The sequence below is a fragment of the Erpetoichthys calabaricus genome, chromosome 14, assembly GCF_900747795.2.
Source record: "Erpetoichthys calabaricus chromosome 14, fErpCal1.3, whole genome shotgun sequence".
NCBI classification, from domain to species: domain Eukaryota; kingdom Metazoa; phylum Chordata; class Cladistia; order Polypteriformes; family Polypteridae; genus Erpetoichthys; species Erpetoichthys calabaricus.
In genome coordinates, this window is record NC_041407.2 from 61,860,947 (window position 1) to 61,885,234 (window position 24,288).

At 35.6% G+C, this 24,288-nt stretch overlaps 1 protein-coding gene across 1 annotated transcript in view; it reads left to right on the plus strand.

Moving 5' to 3' along the window:
* The window catches only part of runx3 (RUNX family transcription factor 3), a 126,237-nt gene that overhangs the window by 39,511 nt on the left and 62,438 nt on the right, over window positions 1-24,288 (plus strand). The window contains exon 3 of the mRNA XM_051919028.1: window positions 22,344-22,585. Coding sequence (XP_051774988.1) covers window positions 22,344-22,585 — 242 coding nt within the window. The remainder of the gene's footprint in view (window positions 1-22,343; window positions 22,586-24,288) is intronic.

Consider the following 24,288-nt stretch of genomic DNA (forward strand, 5'->3'; position numbering starts at 1 on the left):
TGTGCTTATGTGATGTGTCCACTGACCTGTATGCCATAACTCCAAATGACATAGCTATGATTCTGAAATGATATTCATCATAAAAGAAACTAAGCTTTAAAATTAATGTTTATTTATATGAACAAATGGACACCTAACTAGTCAAAAGCAACAATATTGCTCTCCAAGTGTTTGTCGACGCAATCACCATATCTTATGCTGCACTTCCTTTTTAGCTGTTGCTTTAAAATGGTGCTTATGCTACACAAGAGGATGTCTAGACATCAGTCATCACAAGCTGCAGCTTTACAGATAGTGCAGAAAGTGCGCTTTCGTTCAAATATAAAACTGAATTATCTAAATAAGATGCATAGTGACCACAATGTAGACATTCTGTTGTCTAATCGTTGCCTCCACTGTTATGTGAGCAAACACTTGTGCTTAATATCCATCCATCGCATGGTCTTCAAGTAATCTGACATAAACTGCTTACAAAAATGTACTGTGTAGCTTTTAAATATTAAACTTTTCTGTAGACATAGTCATGTAAAGATAACCTTGTCCACAGGAGATTAAATGTGCGTACATTAAGCATCCAAAGCTCAATAACAACAAAACATTACCTTTGAGATGGAAGGTTAAGCATGGGATTTAAGCATGACCTCCAGGTCACTGAGACTAAACAGCAGGACAAGTAGCCAGTCAGATTTTAAGGAGTGAAGACAGAGTGTATATGTGTGTGTGTGTGTGTGTATGTGGGATATTTATTGGATATTATGGTGAGTCGCAGTAATCCCTTTGGTTATTACACACTGCTGAGCTGTGGCATTCAGTTCTTGTGGTTTGAACTGAGGTGGGGTGCTAATAAATTGCTGGCATGAAAATGGAAGCTGATTAAATGAAAAAAGTAAGTTTATGAACAAGAAAGCATGTAAAGTAGCAGCTGTTACTGAAGAGTGAAAGCCATCTGGTGTATTTGTGAATGGAGTGCTGGAGTAAACATACGCAGCGAAGTGTATATTGAGCCCCTCCAAGTGAATTTCAGGCCTCTTTCCCTTAATTCGGTTGGAATGCATCTTGTCTACATCTGACTCATTTGTAAGCTCTTATTTAATGATTCTCTACCTGTTGAAAATGAACAATACCGCATAGTTTTTACACCCATGCTGTATGTGCCAGCATAAGCTATACTGAAGGTGTTCAAAAGTATCAGCATGCAAAAAATGAGCAGAGAGGTCTCAAAATGTTCTATTTTTTTTATTATTTGTTCCTTTTAAAAATGAACACATTCCGATTCCCACACAAACAACAGAAAATCTTCAGGATATTTTTTCTAGCATTAACCACAAAAAAATGGGTACACTTGTGACTTGTTCTTACTGGTGGAAACTTGCATGTGAAAACACCCATGGTGGTGAATACTTTTTATAGGTGTGTAAATATGACCAAAACATTTAATGCATTAAACTTACTTGTAACCAAAAATGTATTTATTATTGAAGTAGTACTCTACACTGAGAAAAAAAAAAGTTTGAGCTAAAAAAAAAAATACTTTCTAGTTGTAAGCAACAGGCTTACTTTAAATTTCCCCCATTTTAATAAAGTGGGCTGGGTACTAGTTCAACATCCTTTGTAAGATTGATTTCTGCCTTGAACCTGAGGCCGTAAACTCACTGCCATTCCGTAAAAGACAATTCATATTTGGAAATTGCATGGAGTGAGGTAACATTTCCTTAAGTAAGTGGTCCTTTTAGATTTTTTTTAAATCTCAGTTGACATGGCTACCCATTCACATTGTCAAACAGGTAGCTTGCCCTGGATCACATCCTAAAGAATCCAGCTCAAGACATGGCTTGGTACGGCACTCCTGGGCAGGACACATTTCTACTGTCCAACACATCAGGATCATGGGGGTCCGAGCTAACCTGACCAGCAGTGAATTACAAGGCATGATCCAACCCTGAACAGCATTTCAGTCCAATGCAGGGTGCAGTCGCTTGCTAATTCACATTCAGTCATAAAGGACTCGGCTATCCTAGCACGCATAGCTTTGGGATGTGGTGGAACAATAGAAAATCTGGAGGAAACTGACCTGATGATCATAGAGCACATAGCAATTACTACATACAACCTAGGATATTCAGCAGAATCTTTTTTTTTTTTTTTTTTTTTGAAATGCCAAAAAATGACAAACGAGTCATTTTTCAACAAAATTTTAAGGAATCATTTATTCCAAAATGAAATTACAGTATATAACTTGTAAGGATGAAGGGCTAAGTTAACCACCATAGCTAAAGATAGTTCTTTTTGTCTTCTGTTGTGCATTAACTTCAAACTAATTTTAATTGCACTCATATTTACTTAAATGAATGGTTAACTTGCAACAGCATCTGCTGGAAACCAAAATAGATCAATGTACAACAAATTAATGAGACTCACAGCAAGACGGAGATTAATATCCTCCCATTCCAAGACAGAGATGTGGGATTCTGCCAATGGGACAAAACGCCTTCCTGCTATGGTACTGTATACTTTAGCCTCCAGGCTCCGAAATCTAAATATTTTCCAGATGCCAATCATCATTATAGCAAAATCAATGGAGAGGAAGAAAAGAGAAAACTGTAAAACTAGCAGTATAAATAAAAGTGGAGAGGCTTGCATAAATAAAGCCTGAGTAATAATATTTAACTCAAGGCCTGTGCTTTGTCAAAATCTGAAAAAGACAAGTAGGGTGCACATGCCTTAAAATTTGTTTGGTATTTGGACTTTTTAGTGATCAATAGTGATTGTATGGTTCTTTTTGAGTTTGCTTCTCATGTTTTTGATGTGAAATGGTGCTGGCTAAAGCTCTCCATTTGCTCTCACTTAGCCAATGCAACCAGATCTTGATTCAGCATGATAGAGAGCGCCATATGATAATTAACGTGTTATTAATAATTTCAAAAAATTCAAAAGCAACAGGCATTCAGATTTGAATGTGGAATTAAAACTTTGTCCATCCATGTTCTAAAATGCTCGTCCTGTTGAGTTTTTTGGGGAGCCGATGCCTGTTCTATTTTACCTTCTGTTTAACATTTGCTGTAATGGGTTCCGACTTCTTTGCAACACCACATACGACTGATGCTCACAAAAAAAGCTTTTGTTCAGAGTGAAAGGACAGGCCATGACAGACTGAGTGCACCACAAATTTAACCTTATCTAAATTCAATATTCAGTGGCTTGGAATTAGGATCTTGGGATTAACGTTTCGTTTTGAAGAAAACATTTGGCTACAAGGTGTAAAATTCAGCAACATGTTGTTACTTGATCCAGTCTTGGCCTTCTCCTTAATTTGCTGACTTTAGCAGTTGTCTGGATCCCATTAAACTCGCATATGATTTTTAGAGATGGCTTATAATGATTTTAAATTTTAAAACCTTGCATTCCCCTACAAATGCCAAAGACACTTGGAGCAGTACTTCCTTGTCTGCTACCTGCATGAGTTTTTGATTAACACGCTATTTTTAATATTAATAGTGAAATAAGAATAGCAGTTAACACACTCAAGTCTGAAGGCTGGGATATTTTTTTCGCTGGGCATCTGTCTGCCTCATGCCAAGTAGATATGTGGTAAATCCAGGCTATACTAATGGTCTGGAAAGATTGTAAGTTGTAAATATTTAGGTAATGTACAAATGAAAGGCATGAAATTAAGAAGACAAAGAGAAGTACAATTTTGAGATAGTTTATTTTGCTGTGTGGTGCATTTCATATTTTAAGTCTGATTTGATTATTTGTTAATTTGTTAATGCAATAAACATCAGACTGAAAAGCAGCACTTTTCATACCAGAAGTCAGTGTTTCCTTTACATTTGCTGAGAAAGGATAAACTCATTGAAAAGGGCATCCATGTGAAGTCTCTTTCTCTCTAATTCTTTTCTATTATATAAAGGCAAAAAAGTCTCAGAAACACAAGGGGCTTAATCTTTCTAGTAGATGTCCATTTGTTCTTCAGCAGGTGCCTTCCATTTATTTTTGATTAAAAAACGTCATGCAGCCCAACAAAAACAATCTGATTTATTTTAGTGTTGGACAGCAACTAGCTTAAGTGAATCACAGTGAAATGGCCATGGAAGAATTGGCAGCATTATTGGCCTTTTCACAATTTATCATTTTACTATACGGCAGCTCAGTTAATCTACTTAGAATTGTGGGACATTGAGAAAACACACAAAAGCACACGATTCATTAGGTCTATGTATAAAAGTGAAATAACTTACAGCCTTTGTTTTTGTCTTCTTAGGCCTTTAATTAAACATCTTTGTATCAGTTATTACCTCAATTTTTCATTTATACATTCATTCATTCTTTTCTGTATCTTCTTATTCCAATGCACTATGGTCAGAACCAATCTCAACAGCATTGGGCAAAAAATGAGGACCCACAACTGAAAGAGGTGTCACTCCAATGTGGGCCCACTCACGCACCCACCCGCACTCACACGCCTAAGACAGTTTGAAGTGTGTGTATATATTGCATAACGTTTATTAGTTTCTGTTGCAACATTATATCTTGTGTTAATGTTCCATTTCATCTTTAAGTTTGTATTAGTAATTACAGTATAGCGCATAAATAGAAATATGTTTCATAAGGATGAACTATATTTAAATGAATTGAACACTAGCCACCTTGACCTGTACATGTGAAGGATGTGGGAGAAAATTTGGCCCACCAGGATGGGAGGGTGCAAGTTCCAACAGGCAATGACTGGGGAAAGATTTGGACCAAGGACTATGGAGCTGTTAGGCAGCACCGTAACTGCTACTTCATTACATTGCTCTTTTATTTATGCATAAAATAGTATAAATGTTTAAATATTCTTGAAAAGACGAGCAAAACAGGCAGACTCAAAGTAGATTAAACTTTGCAAAAGAGCAGGTATGAGACATACATTTCATAATGTGAATGATTATACTTAAATAAATATTCACACAAACACACACTTTGGTCTGAACACACATTAAAATGACTATAACACAAGAAAATTAAAAGGAAAGAAATATTATGACTTGGCTGTCACAGTCAATGTGAGGATAGATAGATAGATAGATAGATAGATAGATAGATAGATAGATAGATAGATAGATAGATAGATAGATAGATAGATAGATAGATAGATAGATAGATAGATAGATAGATAGATAGATAGATAGAAACTTTTTTTCCCAAAGGAAAATTTAGATATAAAGCAAAATGTAAAAATGTAAATGTAAATCTGATAAAATAGTATAATTATAAATGTAATTCGACATTAAAATTTGTATAAATATGAAAGCATGGTAAAATACCTGTCCGATATTACATGACTATGACCATTTTTGGTTGTTGATGATGTTTATATTGTTTTATTCAGTTAAAGAACAAGAATTAGCATAATAGAGTGGTTAATTCTGCTAGTTCTAGGTGATTGGTATCTAATCACTTCCACATCACTGTCTGTGTGAAGTCTGCATGTTCTACTTTTATCTGCATTGGAATTCTGATTTCCCTCCCACATCCCAAAGGAGTGCAGATTAATATACAAGTCTTGATTTAAATTGTACAGATGCTTTTAAAATAACTATTAATAAAAAACAGGACATGACAACAAGTTAAAGTGCAACTAACATCATTTTTAAGTGGAATCTGCCAATTGGGCACCAACTTGGTGATACAGAAACATTCTCATACAATAATTTCATCTTACCACCTTTATGCTCAGCTCATAGTAGCAGGTTGATTCCACCATACACTGAGTGGTCCCTTTGACTTGCATGTGTAATTTTGAATGAGTAGGTATCTATATCTCCCCTTAAAAATCAGCACCATACAGTGTCATATGAAAAAGTTTGAGAACCCCTCTTAATTCTTTGGATTTTTCTTTATCATTGGCTGAGTTTTCAAAGTAGCATCTTCCTTTTAATATATGACATGCCTTATGGAAACAGTAGTATTTCAGCAGTGACATTAAGTTTATTGGATTAACAGGAAATATGCAATATGCATCATAACAAAATTAGACAGGTGCATAAATTTGGGCACCTCAACAGAGACATTACATCAATACTTTGTTGAGCCTCCTTTTGCAAATATAACAGCCTTTAGACACCTCCTATAGCCTTTGATGAGTGTCTGGATTCTGGATGGAGGTATTTTTGACCATTCTTCCATACAAAATCTCTCCAGTTCAGTTAAATTTGATGGCTGCTGAGCATGGAGAGCCTGCTTCAAATCATCCCATAGATTTTTGATGATATTCAAGTCAGGGCACTGTGATGGCCATTCCAGAACATTGTACTTCTCCCTTTGCATAAATGCCTTTGTAGATTCCGAACTGTGTTTTGGTTCATTGTCTTTTTGGAATATTGAACCCCTGCGTAACTTCATCTTTGTGACAGATGCTTGAACATTATCCTGAAGAATTTGTTGATATTGGGTTGAATTCATCTGACCCTCGACTTTAACAAGGGCCCCAGTCCCTGAACTAGCCATACAGCTCCACAGCATGATGGAACCTCCACCAAATTTGACAGTAGGTAGCAGGTGTTTTTCTTGGAATGCGGTGTTCTTCTTCCGCCATGCAAAGCACATTTTTTTATGACCACATAACTCAATTTTTGTCTCATCAGTCCAAAGCACTTTGTTCCAAAATGAATCTGGCTTGCCTAAATGAGCATTTGCATACAACAAGCGACTCTGTTTGTGGCGAGTGCAGAAAGGGCTTCTTTCTCATCACCCTGCCCTACAGATGTTCTTTGTGCAAATTGCACTGAATTGTAGAACGATGTACAGATACACCATCTCCAGCAAGATGTTCTTGCAGGTCTTTGGAGGTGATCTGTAGGTTGTCTGTAACCATTCTCACAATCCTGCACATATGCCGCTCCTGTATTTTTCTTGGCCTGCCAGACCTGCTGGGTTTAACAGCAACTGTGCCTGTGGCCTTCCATTTCCTGATTATATTCCTTACAGTTGAAACTGACAGTTTAAACCTCTGAGGTAGCTTTTTGTAGCCTTCCTCTAAACCATGACACTGAACAATCTTTGTTTTCAGATCTTTTGAGAGTTGCTTTGAGGGTCCCATGCTGTCATTCTTCAGAGGAGAGTCAAAGGGACGCACAACTTGCAACTGACCACCTTAAAAACCTTTTCTCATGATTGGACACACCTGTCTATGAAGTTCAAGGCTTAATGAGCTAATCCAACCTATTTGGTGTTGCAAGCAATCAGTATTGAGCCGTTACATGTATTCAAGTCAGCAAAATTACAAGGGGACCCACATTTTTGCACAGCCAGTTTTTCACATTTGATTTAATTTCATACAACTAAATACTGCTTCACTAAAAATCTTTGTTTGGAAAACACCCCAGTGCTCAGATGTTCCTAGGAAATGAAAGACATACCACTGTTATCTTTTTGTTAAAGTAGAGTAAATTATTATGCAGGCTTATTGGGGTTCCCATTTTTCATATGACTGTACAATGGAGTACAGAAGCAGGGTTTTTTAGATTTAATCAGTGACTGTTTTTAACTCAGTATGTTAAAGCACCAACAAGAGAGAAGACATATCTAGATTTAGTTTTCTATAATAATCAGGATAGAATTGAAGGGGTACAGGTGATTGAAGCATTAGGATCTAGTTACCATAATTTAAAATATTCTACAGTGTTTAGGCAGAGGGTATATTTGAAAACAAAAATAGTTAAATATAATTTTAGTAGGGCAAACTTTGAGAAGATGAGGCAAAGCCTAAGTAAGACAAAGCTTTTAAGTGTAGAGGCAGTTGAGGAGATGCAGGGTATTTTTAAAAGTGTTTACATATAATGCAAAACAAGCTTATCCCAAGATTTAGAAGAAGTAACAAATGGAAGAAGGCTCTGAAGTGGGTAAATAAGGAGCTAACAAGTTAGAAATGTGCACATGGTGTAACATTCAGGTGTGTTTGGCGACTAACGTAACTATATGAAAGTTTGAGCATTTCACACTTGTTTACTTACTTCATCCCAAAGGCAGTTATCACATTTTTGTTTATGAAGTAAGTTTGTTACAATAAGTCACATTAAGAAAAAACTGTATTAATAGCATGCAATTACATGTGTTAGTAGACTACATTAAATGAATGCTTTTTAAGAGTACTTTACAATGTCATGTAGTTAAATATGTAGCTTAAATAGACTTGTGGGGGCTCAATAGCTTTGATAGACAACAGAATTTAATTCAAGTGATGTAAAATAGCATTGATTGATGTCTGTTAATGGTTTTGGGTCTGTGACCAATTTCTGTTCAATATCCTTAAATTTAACATTGTTGAAGGTATATCCAATAGTGTAGTACCCAATAATTAGCAAAAGTAAAAAAAAACTATTAACACAAAATACCCAATGCTAGCATAAAATCACTATGAAAGGAGAAAAGCAACTGAAACAAGTTGTACATCTAGTTATTAAAACCTATAAATTATCTAAATAATCAAGAACATGGAAAAGAACCTAACTTACTGTATAACAGGAACACCAAAGGTGACAACAGTGTAAAAGCACGAATAAGCTCTTTTAATTGTTTCTCCTTCTTCGAAGTGCCTTTTAAGCACTACAGCCACCATAAACAAGTAAATAAACAATAAATTTCCACAATACTCTTTCCTCCACACCTCCCATCAAGCTCTGTCCTACTCCTCCCGACTACGGCTCACCTGCTGGGTCTCCAACAGTCCTTTATATAGTCCTTGACCCAGAAGTGCTTCTGCCCATCTGTCCATGTGACTTGCTAGCACTTCCGGGTCAGGTGGAGAATTGGCTTTTCTTCAACCTGGAAGTACATTTGAGCTCCCATTCTCATGACTTGTGAGTATTTCTGGGCTATGAATAGGGCATGGTTCCTTTGTTCCTGTTACAGCTCCTCCTGGCGGCACCCATGGTACCCAACAGGGATGAGAAAACACACTCCAAGTCGCAAGGGAGGCCCTGCGGAAATCACCGTTACATTCCAGGGGAGCTACCATCTAGTGTTTCGGGGGAAGCAGTGTCCAAAAACTGCTGCCTCTCCCCATCCTTCCATCCTAAGGGTGTACCGACTGGGTTGAGCTGCTGGCCGCCTATCACACATATATATATATATATATATATATATATATATATATATATATATATATATATATATATATGCTAAATCCACAGTAAAAAATGGAGAAATTCTTTTTATAGAAAATATATCTGATTGTTTTCATTATGAGAATAACCAAATGCATATCATTTTTTAATTATCCACAATAGTGATTTTGAGTGATTAACACTGTGCGGACTTCATTATCTGGGAACAGTGGAAGGGAAACCACAAGTGATAGATTGCATTAGATGATGCTCACCGGTCTTAAGTAGAACTGCGCAAACAAATGGAAGGCAAACACACCCACTTAGAGGACTGATTTCTTTTTAAAGACATAATAAACAATGCAACAGTATTTTAAAGAATCAACTTTAGCAATGAGCTCATCTCTCAAACTAGGTGCCTCCTCACTGGCTCCCTCTTAACTCTTTTGTTATGTGATACAAGAATGGTGGCATCACATTATGTGCACCTTGCATCCCAGCCAGATCACATATGATAACTGTTATTATACATGAAACTAATTTAGAAGTTCTATTCAGACCAATATCTTTTCTTTGTTTCTAATTTAGACAATTACTTATTGTGTAAGAGCCCAGTTGTAACTAAAACCAGCAAACCCTGGGTTTTGCCAGGACCAAGAATGGGAAAGGCAGCTGTAGAAAACTCTAATCCCCCTTATAAATTAAAATGCATGATGTTGGAAAGAGCTGTGGTTTCTGTTCTTAGAGTAGCAAGCCTGGGTGTGCATTTTTGCCATTCAACATGTGCGAGGATGAGCAGAATTTTGGAGTCCAAGTCTTGTATCCACCACAATGAGCTGGGATAAAAAGATTTATGATGTATAGTTCTTCTGCACTATTGAATCTAACACTAAGGTAATGCAAAGTTCAACAGAGTTCTTTTTGTACCCAAATTAAGGCCACAATAAGGAAGGCAGAGAAAGAATTTCAAATGACTCTCAAAGTACTCAAATTATAGATGGATAAAATTTGTTCATGGATATTATTTCAAGTAGGATTTTATTCTCTTGTGTAAGTGGTATACAATATTGTTGCATTTGTTGTCATCTAAGTTATCATGTAATCCTTAATTCATCAAGTAAATGGTGTGTCTAACCTACTGTTTGCCAATTTACTACAATTACAAATCATTTCTTTCCTGTGTGGCACAGAGAATGCTGCTTGCTTCGTGTTTCCAGAATACTGAATTTGAAACTTGGGCTGGGCTTTGTCTTTGTAGAGTTTGCATGTTCAAACTCTGACTGTTTGATTTATTTGTGTCTGGGCAATCTATTTTTTTTTCTCCACATCTCAAAGAAGTTCATGCTAAGTTACCTGCTGACAGTATTTAGGCCTTCATAAGGGAGTGTGGCCGAGTGCCTGAGTGTATCTTGTAACAGACTGGAACCCGAATCAATACTGGTGTGGTCCCAGCTCCCATGACCTTGACGTGTATATACTAATGAAATGAGAAAGGTTTCACTCCTATTGTCATGTCTTGCCACATATGCTATGTTAGTAGTGCACCTTGGTTGCTGATTTTAGAATTTCTGTATCACAAAATCATGAACTGCTTTCTGATACGCTTCATTGACTAGCTTTCCCTTGAGATTTACTGTACATATAAGAAAAGATAAGTAGTCGAGCACCCGTTATGGGTTGTGTCTTAAGCTCAAAGGACTGAAAAAAGATTATAATTTTAATTTAAAAAAACAATGAAGAAATGGCATCAGGCACTAAAGCACCCAGCATTAATGGATTCATGTGGTAACCTTATTCTCGTCTGCATTTTCTAAGCATTTCCAACACAAACAGCTATAAAAGCAGCTATTCTTAATAAAGGCTTCCCAACAGCGTCCAAAGCACTGAATAGCTTTGCCATAGGCAACATTTTCAGAATATTGACATTTTTTTAATAAAAGCAATAGTAATGGGGATGTTAAAACCAAAGAAGCATTTAAAATCCAGTAAGGCAGGACTAGCCAAATAAAGACTGAGGGCATCATTACGAGTTTTATTTCTGAGCAAATTACTTCTTTGTAGTGAAGTTATCTGGTTACATTCTTTCCTGGGCATCTAGAGGAGAGGATAATCTTCTAATCCACCTCATTTCACCAATGCTACACCTTTCTTTTGGTGTTACCGCTCCTCCACTTGACGGTAATAAAGAAAGCTTTAATGAAATCTAGCCACCCATCCCACAGTGTCTGTCTATAGTATTAAGAAATGAAACATCTGTGTAGTCAGAAAATAAGTAAGGGATTAGTGCTTGTTGCAACAAAGAGGAATGAGACGTTCCGATATTCGGCTAATCTCACAATGAGAACACGTTCCCCAAAGATAATTCTAAAATGATAGGCATAATTAACTTAACGACAATTGGTTGTTTATGCAAATTGATTCACCAATCAAAGCCGTCTGGATTCAGCTACTAGTCTCTGCTTGTGTGGAAGTTAAAATGTGTTTATATACACAATTTATTAATTAGCTTTATCTTAAAAAATTCCTGTTATCTTTTTCGCAACTTCTTATTTCATAGGAACCAATATTACTCTATGCAATATCTGTTCTGAGCATTTTTATTAATATTTACTGGTTTTCTGTTGCATTATATAAATACCATGTAATGTCACTGCAGCCATCCTCTTTCTGTACGAACATATGTGAGCACAACACGTACATAAGAGTAATATTTTCAAACACACTTCAGAGCTTTTTAAGAGAACTGTTTAACATCCTGCTATTTAAAATATTTTAAATGAATATCAAAATGTTCAAAAAAAATCACAGAATTAAATTTTTAAAGTTTTTTTGCCCCAATATGAAATTTTACTCAAAAATGAATTAGTTGCTGCAAACAAAAGCAATTCATGTAACAGGTAAATTGCAGCTTTTGTACGTGTGCATTTCAAGTTTTCAAAAAAGATGAGCAGGTTGTAAGACATAAATAGAAATAATCAACAGCAAATTAAAAAATCAATTGAAAGACATTATTAATATTGTGATGAAACAGTTTCTAGCAGTCAGATGAACTGAACGCTTTGACTGAGGAGTATGCAGTTCCTCCACCAGAGTACAGGAAGCACACATACAGCACCCCTCGTTACACGAGACACACACTTAACCTGACTTCCTCCCAGCTCCCAGAAAGTGAGGCGTCTGCACGTACTGTTGAAAGTGTAACAAAAGTACAACATAAAATTCTTTAGAACAAACAAAAAAAAATCCTTTTAACTACCCTACTATATATGAAATGTAGACAGTGCACAACACAGCAGAAGACAATGAGAGGCAAACAGGGGTGGCTTGGCAGCACAGGATTGCACTATACTACCTCGGTAAAGTGTAGAACTCAAAGACTTTTCAACATATTCATATACTCATCAAACAGAACCACTTTGACTGGAAGATAAAAACATTCTTTGTTTTTTCACTGGTCATTCAAGCCTTATTTACAAAGGTAGTGTAAAACAGTTTTGGACTATTGTGATATTTTACTGTAAATGCCTTGTTCAGATTATGTAACTTTAAACATAACAGCCTGTAGGTGAAAGCATAAAGAGCCATGTGTGAAAATAGTATACTATTTATTACCATAAGATGTATTGAATTTTGGAATTCTTCTGCTCTGGCTCCCCAAGACACACCAAATTCTGTTGAGAAATTGCTGCACATCATGCATAAAAAGATAGAATACTACTTTGAAGAACTGCATTTTTGAGGCTGAGGTTATATTAGTGATGCAAGGTGCCAGTGGTCTGGTGTTGGGGTTCCTTGAACTTGCAGTGATACTCCTTGGAGCTCTCATTGTCAGAATTCAGTAGGTTGTGTTTGAAGCTATGTTAAGGAAGGAGCTATTTGGGAAGGAAAGAGTAAAACGATTGTACTGCTTTAGGAATTTTTTCTTGAACAGTAAATGCCAGTTTTGCAAATGAATAATGCTATCAGTCAGATATCTGGTAACTTTTTTATAGGATACATCTATATTTCCATTTTCTAAATTTTCTAATATCCAGAGCAGGATCACAGGGAAGCTGAAGCCTATACTGGCCATCACTCACTCTTATAAATAAAGGTGCCAGAATGGTTCCCAAAAAAAAAAACATCCACATGAAGGTTCCAGAAAGAACCTTTATTTATTTAGGTCCACAACAGGCTCAACACAATAAATAACCATAAAGAGATGGGGACAGATTTGTGAAATATCAATGGGTCCTAAATTTAAAAGGACTCTTGCTGCATATAATAACACAGGCTAAGTCAGGCTTTCTTAATCTGTTAGTGTCCCGATAGGTGACTTACCAAACATCTAAAGATTCCAGTGTTTCTTCTACATATGAGGAAGTTTTTCAAAGCACAAGGAACTCTTCCCAAAATTAAATGGTGCTTTGTCAGCAATGTTGTTCAACAAGGGACCACACGATCCAGTAAAAAAGTATAAAATGCCATAATCAAACTATTATTTTTAAGAGTATTGGATGCAAGACAGAACAAATCTCTGGATAGGGCATTGCAGAGTGAACACACAAACACACATCAGAGCCAATTTAGCAGTAGCAGTCCACATAACCTGCATGTTTTTGAACTGTGGGGGGAAACTGGAGTACCGAGAAGAAACCCACATGTAGAATCTAAAAACTCCACATAGGAAGCACCCAGGACTTGAACCCCAGTCCACTTGTTGTAAGGCAACAGTGCTAACACTGTGCTACCATAATGGGAGATATATAGTAGATAAAAATGCATATATTCAAGTGAAATCAATTTTTTCCTTAGCAGTTTCTTTTGCTAAAAAGCTCTGACCAATGCAAATAGTAAAGTAGAATTAAAAAACAGTACAGTACATGTCACATGCAATGAAATACAATGAAGTATATAATAATAATAATAATAATAATAATAATAATAATAATAATAATAATAATTGGCCCTAGTGTGTGCTTGGTGTGTGGGTGTGTTTGTGTGTGTCCTGCGGTGGGTTGGCACCCTGCCCAGGATTGTTTCCTGCCTTGTGCCCTGTGTTGGCTGGGATTGGCTCCAGCAGACCCCTGTGACCCTGTGTTCATTCAGCGGGTTGGAAAATGGATGGATGGATGGATGGATAATAATAACTTTTATTAATATAGTGCCTTTCCCATTCTCATGGTGCTTTTATATAGTATAAATTTGTCCTATACAATATATGTGGATAATTCATTTATATATAATATGCATATACTTGCAAAAATATATATATGAATATTGCACAAATGTAATATATATAATATATATTTATATATTATATATAGAGAGAGAATATTTATATTATATATATATATATATAGAGAGAGAGAGAGAGAGACAGACAGAGAGACCAAGAGCGATGTAAATATTATATTAATATGTAAAAGTAAATGTGCACAGTGATCTGGGTTTCTAAATGGAACTGAATTATAATGAAGACACATAATACTCATGTGCTTCATCATTATCCCATCACCTACTGATATTAATGTTTTTGTGGTTTTTTTTGTTTTGTTTTTTTTTTTGGTGGGGGTGCAATAGTTTTACAACATGAACATCTAATTCTGCATCTTCTGCAGATGAAGGTCACTAAAAATAGTCTTGGCTTTTTGCACTCCCCTGTTTTCCAGAGGAATAATAAGAAGATATCTTGGCATAATGTTCCATACTTTGCCATCTAATTTTTTAAACGTTTTTCTTCAACTAATTAATGGCAAATGAACAAAACAAGGAAAGAAAAGATAAAAGGCTTTGAATAGAAGTTTTATAGAAAGCGGTAAGGATAGTGAAGTTAGCATTACAAATTTTCATAATTCAGATAAGATATGGCCAGTCATCATTGTTGTCTTTGGTTGCACGGCGCCAGTGTGTTGCTGCTTCCTTTAAATTTCAGGTTAATATGGGTTCTCAGGGACCTGCATCAATAACATGGTTATCAATTAGAATTCAATTTTGGTGGCATGTCTTGCATTCGAAAAAAAAAATCAAATTCTGAGTGAATTTGCCTTTGATTTGTAAAAAGATAAAAAGAAAATGTAAACAGGATCGAGAACACGCTTCCCAGGAATATCACACGTCCCATTGCGACCGCTGGTGACAAGTGAGGAAGGCAGAGCAATGAAAACAGTTTAAGGTCTCACTTATGTGTCTTACTTTCTGCAACATTATATGATATGATTGAAGAAAGAAAGAAAGAAAGAAAGAAAGAAAGAAAGAAAGAAAGAAAGAAAGAAAGAAAGAAAGAAAGAAAGAAAGAAAGTTTAAAACGAACTTTAACTTGTATACTAATTTTACACCTAAGGCAGACGAGGCAGGAGACAATTTCTTCAATTTCACGTGACCACGTGACTATTGATTAATTCGGCTCTAGCAAATGTAAAAAAAAACGTCCGTGTGCATTCAGTAGCCTTTGTGTTCTCTTGCTTGAAAGTACTGAAAGTCAAAGACCACTAAAAATAGAGCAAGCGCCTGTGTAGTCTACATTACAATAAGACTCTATCTGACAGAGATAGATAGATAGATAGATAGATAGATAGATAGATAGATAGATAGATAGATAGATAGATAGATAGATAGATAGATAGATAGATAGATAGATAGATAGATAGATAGATAGATAGATAGATAGATAGATAGATAGATAGATAGAATTATTTTCGATGTATTTCTGACACGATGTGGCTGGCTTTCAAAGTCTTAAAACACATCAAGTTTGGTGGTGCAAAAAGGACAGCTTTGTTGATTACTTTATTAAAGTATGCACGCTTTTTTCATTTGTAATTTGGACCTTACACTGATGTTATATAAAATTATATTTCAAAGGATTTGGGATTTTGTACAAACCGGTAATAACAATCAGTTCTTTTCACTGTTTTTTTTTCGTTCTTTCATTAATATAATATTTATCTAATAGTAAATAATCTTTAAAAAAATGAATCCATAATGCAGTCTTTGCTCTCCACGAAGCCTGCGGTCTTTAGGAAACTTTGTGCATTTCGCAAGCTGCAGTCCCTGCGCTCCGACACCGTTAGCTCCGTTTTCATGTGGTCTTTTGATGTTGCCTCGCAGTTTTCGATCTCGTGTACGTGTGGTGTGTGCACTCCGACAGCCAGTTCGATGAGTGTCAACTGTTGTATTTCTTTATGCCTGAAATCCTCTCTGTTTGAAAACTTTGAGAAATTATTCTAACCGGGGAAATGCATCCCATTAACAGTGTGACTCACAACAAGTTTAATCTAAGGCAGTGTTATACAGATTTTGCTTATAGTCTGAAAAATTAGATGCTGAAAACTAACCTTCCCGATTGTTACTTATCATGTAAAAAATGTATCTTAATGTATCGGTCAAGAAGAATAATGCATTAATATTCTTAAACCCAATTAATCCAAAGACCAAAACCAAAAACCCGTCTATCGATTAATGTAGTTTAATTTTAGATACCATATTCATATTATTTTCTACTGTCTCAAACATGTTATGATTACTGTTAAACGATATAATGGATAGGAAGGATGGATACTTGAACTTCACATCATGCTGATATTTTCTATCAGTGCCCACAGTTTGCAGATATGGAAAAATAACGCAATGAAACGGCTGTATGCTTAGTATTATGTATTTGATGCATTCTAGCGCATTCGTCTATATGGTGTAAGTAAATAATAATAAACCATTCAAATACTCACTAAAAATAATTCATGTTTAAGCATTTAATAGCTATTAAAGTAAAAGACCTGCACGGTTCTTGCATCACTGCAATTTCAAGCAAAAATGGGAAACAATCACGAAAAAATGCGAAAATGGAATATCCTTCCATTAAAAGAGAGTTTTCAAACCAACTAAAAGTGAAGTATAATTAAACAATGATTTAATAGGAACGGGATTAATCTAATCTAAAATCTATAAAGTGTTACTGCGGAATTAAAATTTAAACATAATCAAATCAGTTTTTAACGTCTGAAATAAAAATATGGTATAACCAATTTTTATAGGAACAAAAAAATGGCATCATATTTTAAATGTTTAATAAAATTGTATACCTTTTCATTCCTAAATATCATTCGTTTGAAATGAGAACGCAGTTGCATTTTATTATGGTCTTTACAACTTATTACCTTCTCTAATCCTACACTCAGATCATTTATTTTTGTCATTTAACGTCTATTTATTTTTTAATCTGCGTGTCTTTTGCAATTTTGAGAAAAAAGGACAATGTTTACAACGTCATCCTCAAAAGCATTACTTATTGAAAAATTCATATTTAGCGTCATGTGCATTGTGCTGTCCAGCGTATCTCTCGCCGTTTAATTCATTGACGGTCACCTTTATCGGCTATCGGAACACAGCCCTTGCAACACAGTTCATTCCAGTCACAAAAGACAAAGCAAGACGTTTCAAATGAAGATCAACGCATTACATAACCCGCTGCCACACACCCCTAAACAGCTATACCCTTTCATAATTCGGTGTCTCCACAAACCACTTGATCTACCCATTGGAACCGCTCACTGTAGTTACAACGGGGTTACTTACCTTTCTGGTAATCTTCTCTTTCAGCAAGACTTTAATCTGGAGATATACTCACAACATAAACATTTGTTTTCAATAAAATTAAGTGAAAAAGGGGGAGGAAAATAACGTTTAGAGGGGAAGGTGAAGAGTGCAGTGCTGCGTTGGTTTTAGGATTCCCATTTAGCCATGTCTCCTGTGCCCCAGATTTGGAAGTCATTTAATGGCACTATATTCCAAACACTGAAAAACGTTTTAAAATGTATTTAACAAATCAGACGCCGTTAAATCATCAATATGAAATGGTCTATCTCTTTATTATATAGTGCCTTTCATATCTATCTATCTATCTATCTATCTATCTATCTATCTATCTATCTATCTATCTATCTATCTATCTATCTATCTACTATTAAAGCAGTTTTATTACTTACTCCCCATACTTTCATTTTAAGCTTTCTGCAGCTTTAGCAACAAAAATTTTCTTACTAGAATGTACTTATAAACGCTACTATATATTCAAATTTTGAGCATCCTGATTTATTTAACACTAAGCTTAATATGCAAACGCTAAAGCGGCAAACACAGAAACATTACAAATAAGCGTTTATGAAGTTTTCTTTCTAAATAATATCTCTATATATCACTTTTTATACCATTTTCACGTTTTAGCTTTTTGCTATTAAGTCGCATTCAGAGTGGTATAAATGTACAAACCTCTGTATTTACAACCAAAGTGAAAAGGTGCATTAATAACTTCAAGGTATCAATTTGTATGCTATTAATTTAATAATGTAAAGTATTCAGCTTACAACGTTTCCTTCCAAAACGTCAAAACGATTCACAGTACAAAACATTCTGAGAATTAGAACTGATAAATACCATGGCATTCTGTTAGTTATAATTAATTATAATTAAATTTAATCTGAACATTTTGAATAGGATTGCCACGCCATCACGTGATTATAAAGTTATATGCATATATGTCAAAGTTTTCATAGCATTTTTCTTTTTTTTTCATCTTCTTCATCTTCTTCTTCATCTTCTTTTTCTTCTTCTTCTTCTTCTTCTTCTTCTTCTTATTATTATTATTATTATTATTATTATTATTGTTGTTGTTATTGTATTATTATTATTATTATTATTATTATTATGTTCCCAGTGCATTAAAATATTTTGATTATGACTTTAAAAGCGCATTCAGATTTGCATTCAGGTATTTTTTTTTTCTAATGCATTTCAACACCATCGTGCTCTTTGAAATGACAAATGCGCTCACTAGCGGTCAAACTTCGCTAATGCTGTGAAATTCAGAAGTATTCTAGGGTGTGGCAACTGATCCCAAATGCAAACGTTCCGAACATTTCAAATTTCAAGTGAATATTTTTCTAAGACGGGTAAAAAGTATATATCGTGCATTTCAAAGCTTGCAGCATAAAAGTCTTGTGCAGACCAAAACCTAAATGAGTATAAAAAGTAAACTGGAATTTAAAACTTAATATACAGCGATATTTACTTAAAATAAAATAAAGCAAAAATAACAATTATATATCACTTAACAATTGCAAATACAAGTATTATTTAAAAATGTTAAAAGAGCAAATTGAGTTAATTTCATAATATTACACAATTAAAACAAACACACACACTAGAAAATCTTTCTTTCTTTCTTTCTTTCTTTCTTTCTTTCTTTCTTTCTTTCTTTCTTTCTTTCTTTCTTTCTTTCTTTCTTTCTTTCTTTCTTTCTTTCTTTCTTTCTAAGCGTTTATTCTCAAACATTTTACATATATGCCTTCTTAAATAGATTTACTATGCCTGCACGAGCATGGCGCAGTCTATTCCAAGACACCGTTAAACGTGCACGCTTACATACATCCATACATGCTGCAGGCATCATAACGGATAATGCAGACGTGCAACGTAAGATTTGTTGTGCATCTGTTCATTGTAATATATAATAAAATGTACGTTTCTCAAGAGGTTTCCTCAAATCTTGGAATACACCTGCGTACCAAAGTGATGCTAATGTATCAAATTTTGAGTATCGACTTGTAAAAAGACCAGGGTGGTTTGTAATGAATTTTTGTGGGTATTTATCTGGTCTGGGTTGCTGTTACTTTCACGACATATACTGCAAAGTAGACCTTCGCCTGAAAAAAGTCACGCTAGCATAATTTTTATTAGAAGCCACAACTATCTGAGAACCATTCATCGTGGGCAACCTTGGAATTCCTTTTTAAGCATCGGATTATTTCGAGGTTTTGTGACTAAATCGCTTTTGAAATCTGATCATGCCACACTTTCCACAGAGTGATGTAAAATAATGAATTGTTTTAAAGTAATTATAAATCAAATACATTTATATTGTTGTGTGAAATGTTAGCGCTAGTAAATCCCTGTATTGTTTTACTTGCGATATTCTTGTTTCGAGAATAATGTCTTTCTTTAACAGTAAATAAAAACACAAACGTAGCTTAAATCGGAGAAGAAAGGATTGCATACAATGCTAAGATAGGGGTTATTACTACAGTATACACTTTATTACGTTTTTTTCCAGACTAAAGTAAAATTAATTTACTAGTTTTTTCTATTGCATTTCCTCCAAAAAGTTTTATTAAATGCATAACTGACCGAGCTATCAAGCGATGAAGGAAACCCTGATGTACAATTCGCTCGTCTTCCATTTGAATAGGAAGGCTTGATATAATTTAAACCTTCAATTTAAAAAATTGTGTAAAATTAAACACTGAAAATATACATTATTTAAAAGCTAACGGGCACGATTTGGATTTAATTAAAATGGGTAGTAGCTGTAATTCTGTTTTTGCACTTTTATTTAATTTCCGGGTGTGGCTTCATTCATTTCTTTTAAGTAATACTTATTCATAAATTAATAGTTAAATGTGCTAGTAATTAACACTCTAGATAAATAAAAGATGATAAAATGATGAATGATGACCAATCAATTTGCTGATAAGAAATATCTTTTAAATGCATTAAGATGGATTTGAATACATTTAAAATGCATTATGCCATACAAGCGCCTGGTTAATCAAACGGCAGTGGATAAATACCACAAAATCAGCATAAATTGGCTGAGAAAATATGCGATACTGTCGCTGGTGTACCTACTTTCACTTCAGTAAAATGTTTTGTCATTCATAGTCGCCAGCCGGTTTACTAAATGCGCAATAATCTCTGACTCAGATCACGCAGGAAGAAACTCCGATGTTATAACACTTAAAAGTTAGTTACTACTTCTGCTTTTAGGGTCTTGCGTGCGAAGATTCCCTAATTCCGTCTTTCATTTCTCTTCACAAAATAGGAAAAAAATCACACAGGCGAATCACATGAGAGAGTCGCTCCGGACCTCGGAAACTAATATCCCGCTTTACAATAAAAAGAAAAGACTACAACATTATTGTTTCCCAACTGTTTTACACGAGTTTTTTTCTGCTGTTCTGTTTTGATAGCTCTTTTGCGGACGGCCTGATTTGCCAGTTCCTGGCACCGCCCACAAAGCTGATTGGTTTAAAGATCAGTCACTCATTAGCTCGCTACCCTAATCTGACTTGAGTAAATAATTTGTGGCACTCTTTCCTTCAGCCGAACCGTAGTAGCGCTAAAAAGAGACTCTTTTATTTTATTTGTTTTATCTTGTCTCGTTATCGTCAGAAGAGATTTCAACTGTCAGCAGGTTTGGAGGGGAGGAAGCAAAACCAAAAAAGAAGTCCCTTTGAAAAAGAGACGCTTTGCAACATTTACACGGCTTTATCGAGTTTTACTTTTTTCAGTCTTGCCACTTTTCACAATCAACTGGTGCGAAGACAGTATTTTTAACAGAGAAAACAAAAAAAACACCGTTTTGCATCATGATTAAACGTCGCCTCTACTTCAGGGAAACACGCTGGACATCAAGTTCTTGAGGGCGCGATATCTTGTCAAAGTTGTTCTGGACTTGAACTCTTTCCAGTTTGCGCTGGGAAACCGAGACGGCGCAGATCTGGAGAGAAGCGAGTGTTTGTAAACTGTCATTCACGAGGTTTGTGGAAGAGGATTGCCACCGGCCGCAAAACCCACTTTGAACCCGAAAAACAAAGCGACCTCTCTTCGATAAGCACATGAGTTAACCTCACCTTTGGTGCTCCTCAATACCTAAAGATTGATTTGCTTTCGAAATTAATGTCTCGAGTGGTTTTCGGCAAAGGGCATCTGATGAGTATTTAATACACAATTGCTCACGACTCCAATTTGCAACATTTCATTACTTTGTTCAAACTGTGACTTTTCAGTAGAGTCCATACTGTCAGGTGCAGCAACGAAAGTGGCTTTTTGATTTGCATAAAGTAAGCGACACTGCGAGAATAAAGGGGACGGCAAGTTTTGCGGTTTAAGTAAGCAGCCTGTTAACACTTTGAAGATTGCACCCTGAGCTCCACGAACAGACTGCAGCCTCAGACGTTTAGTTTGTAAGAAAACAGCTATAAATTGTGACTGGATGTGCTTGTAACGCCTTGGCATAGCGAAGGCACCCGGTGAGTGCACGAGGCAAACCTCTGCTCACTACGCGATTACAGTCGGACGGTAACTGGGACTGCAGAAACAGCCTGAACGCTGATTTTAAAGTACTCCAGTATTATTCAGAAAAAATACTTCTTAAACCATTTCAAGAAACCACCGTGCTGTTGTGCAACTCTGACCAGGGTGCTGTGATGCGTATTCCTGTAGACCCGACCACCAGCAGAAGGTTCACACCACCTTCGACGTCGTTCCCTTGCAGCAAGATGGGAGAAAGCAGCGGGCCGCTAGGTGCCCCCGGCCCGGGGAGGACGCGGCCAGAAACGCGCACCGTGGTGGAAGTTCTACAAGATCACGCCGGAGAGCTGGTCCGGACTGACAGTCCCAACTTCCTGTGTTCAGTTTTGCCTTCGCACTGGAGATGCAACAAAACACTCCCGGTCGCATTTAAGGTAAGGATTTTTTCTTTCTTTCTTTCTTTCTTTCTTTCTTTCTTTCTTTCTTTCTTTCTTTCTTTCTTTCTTTCTAGGCGGTCAGGTTATATGAAAGTGTTAATCTTCATGACAAACAGGCCTGTGTTTAAAGCTACCTTAGTAATCTTAAAAATAAGCATTTAACACATACTAAGGCCTTAATTTATTATCTAGAAATGTTCGTACAATCTGTCAAATAGCTGGACTAGAAAGCCTGAATGTTATAATGTATTACGATATAGATAACTGAAATTGTTTGATTATTTTGCACTTGTTCATATGCTATGTGTAAAGAATGACTGCCTATAAAAATGTCTATCTATCTATCTATCTATCTATCTATCTATCTATCTATCTATCTATCTATCTATCTATATGGACGGCATTGATGGATTGTACAGTATTACAATATTAGGTGACATTTTCAATCATTAAATGAGAGAGTTCCTTTCCATATATGATGCGAATTTAAATAAACGTTTACTTTTTATGAAAGCCTTATGAATACTAGATAGTATATACATCTTAATTATTGATTACGAGGTTTATTTGCAAAATCGAAGCTTCCGAAAAAATATTGTTTTGCAGGATGTAATTGGTTGTTATGCACCGATCCCGTTATTATTTTTGTTCGTCCATCAAGTTGTCTTTTTTATTCTCAATGGGGAGTCGAATAAATGGCGGTGCTAGGCGTACAAAGGAGGATCCACACCTGGATGGGACGCCAGTCAATATAAAATGTTTAAGTACTTAATGACTCGTAGAAATCTTATGTGCATTTTAGGTAGTATTTGAAATTCAAACTTAGTCAATTTTTTGATATACAGTAATTGCAGGTTAACCGTAAGGCTATATGTATTGGGGTTGTCCGTTATGCATTTACCAAAATATTAATAAGTTAACAATTACATATGCATGCGCCAACTTGGCATGTTGTGTTGATGACACATTATAAATCGCTTAAACAAACTTTTCACTGTATATTATAATGCGTATCTCACCAAATATTAATGGTGGGTATTTAGAAATCGGTTTATGATCATGAATGATGAAAAGAGGTTAATTAATTATTAAGATTTCCCGGTTGCTAAATAAACAGACAGATAAAGTAATAAATAGATAAATTATCGAGCAAAATGGAGCAGGTATCACAGCTCTCTAAGTACTTTTTCGGACTTGCATGATTTAAACACTGGTGCTTGAAATTCTCAAAGATTGGTTTTAAGCGTAAAAATCAAATATTGTCGAATGTCATTGAATGGCTTACAGTTGCCATACAAAACGTGTCAATTGCTCCGCCAAGTGCGATTTTTTTTTAATTTACAAGGGAAAATAATGATGAATCTATCAGCTTTTTAGGCAGTGTGTTTAATGTTAGCGCCAAGTTAACGTGTTGCCGGAAAAGCACCGATTCTTGGAATTAAATAAAAAAAATTAAGCCTCTGATAAAATGTATCTGGTTGACACTGGTTCCTGAAATTGGACGATGAAGGTAGTGTTACGGAACTGTCAATCTGATTTTCAGTTTTCTGCGGAGTTTTTATTTGTTTTTGCAAAATAACGATTTGTATCTGAAAGTGAAGCGAGGGCAGGAAAAGTGGTGCTGATTGAAATCCCGGCCGAGTTCATTTTCAAAACGGGGTATCTTGCATGTGGTAGCGGTATTGGTCAATGCGGATTTT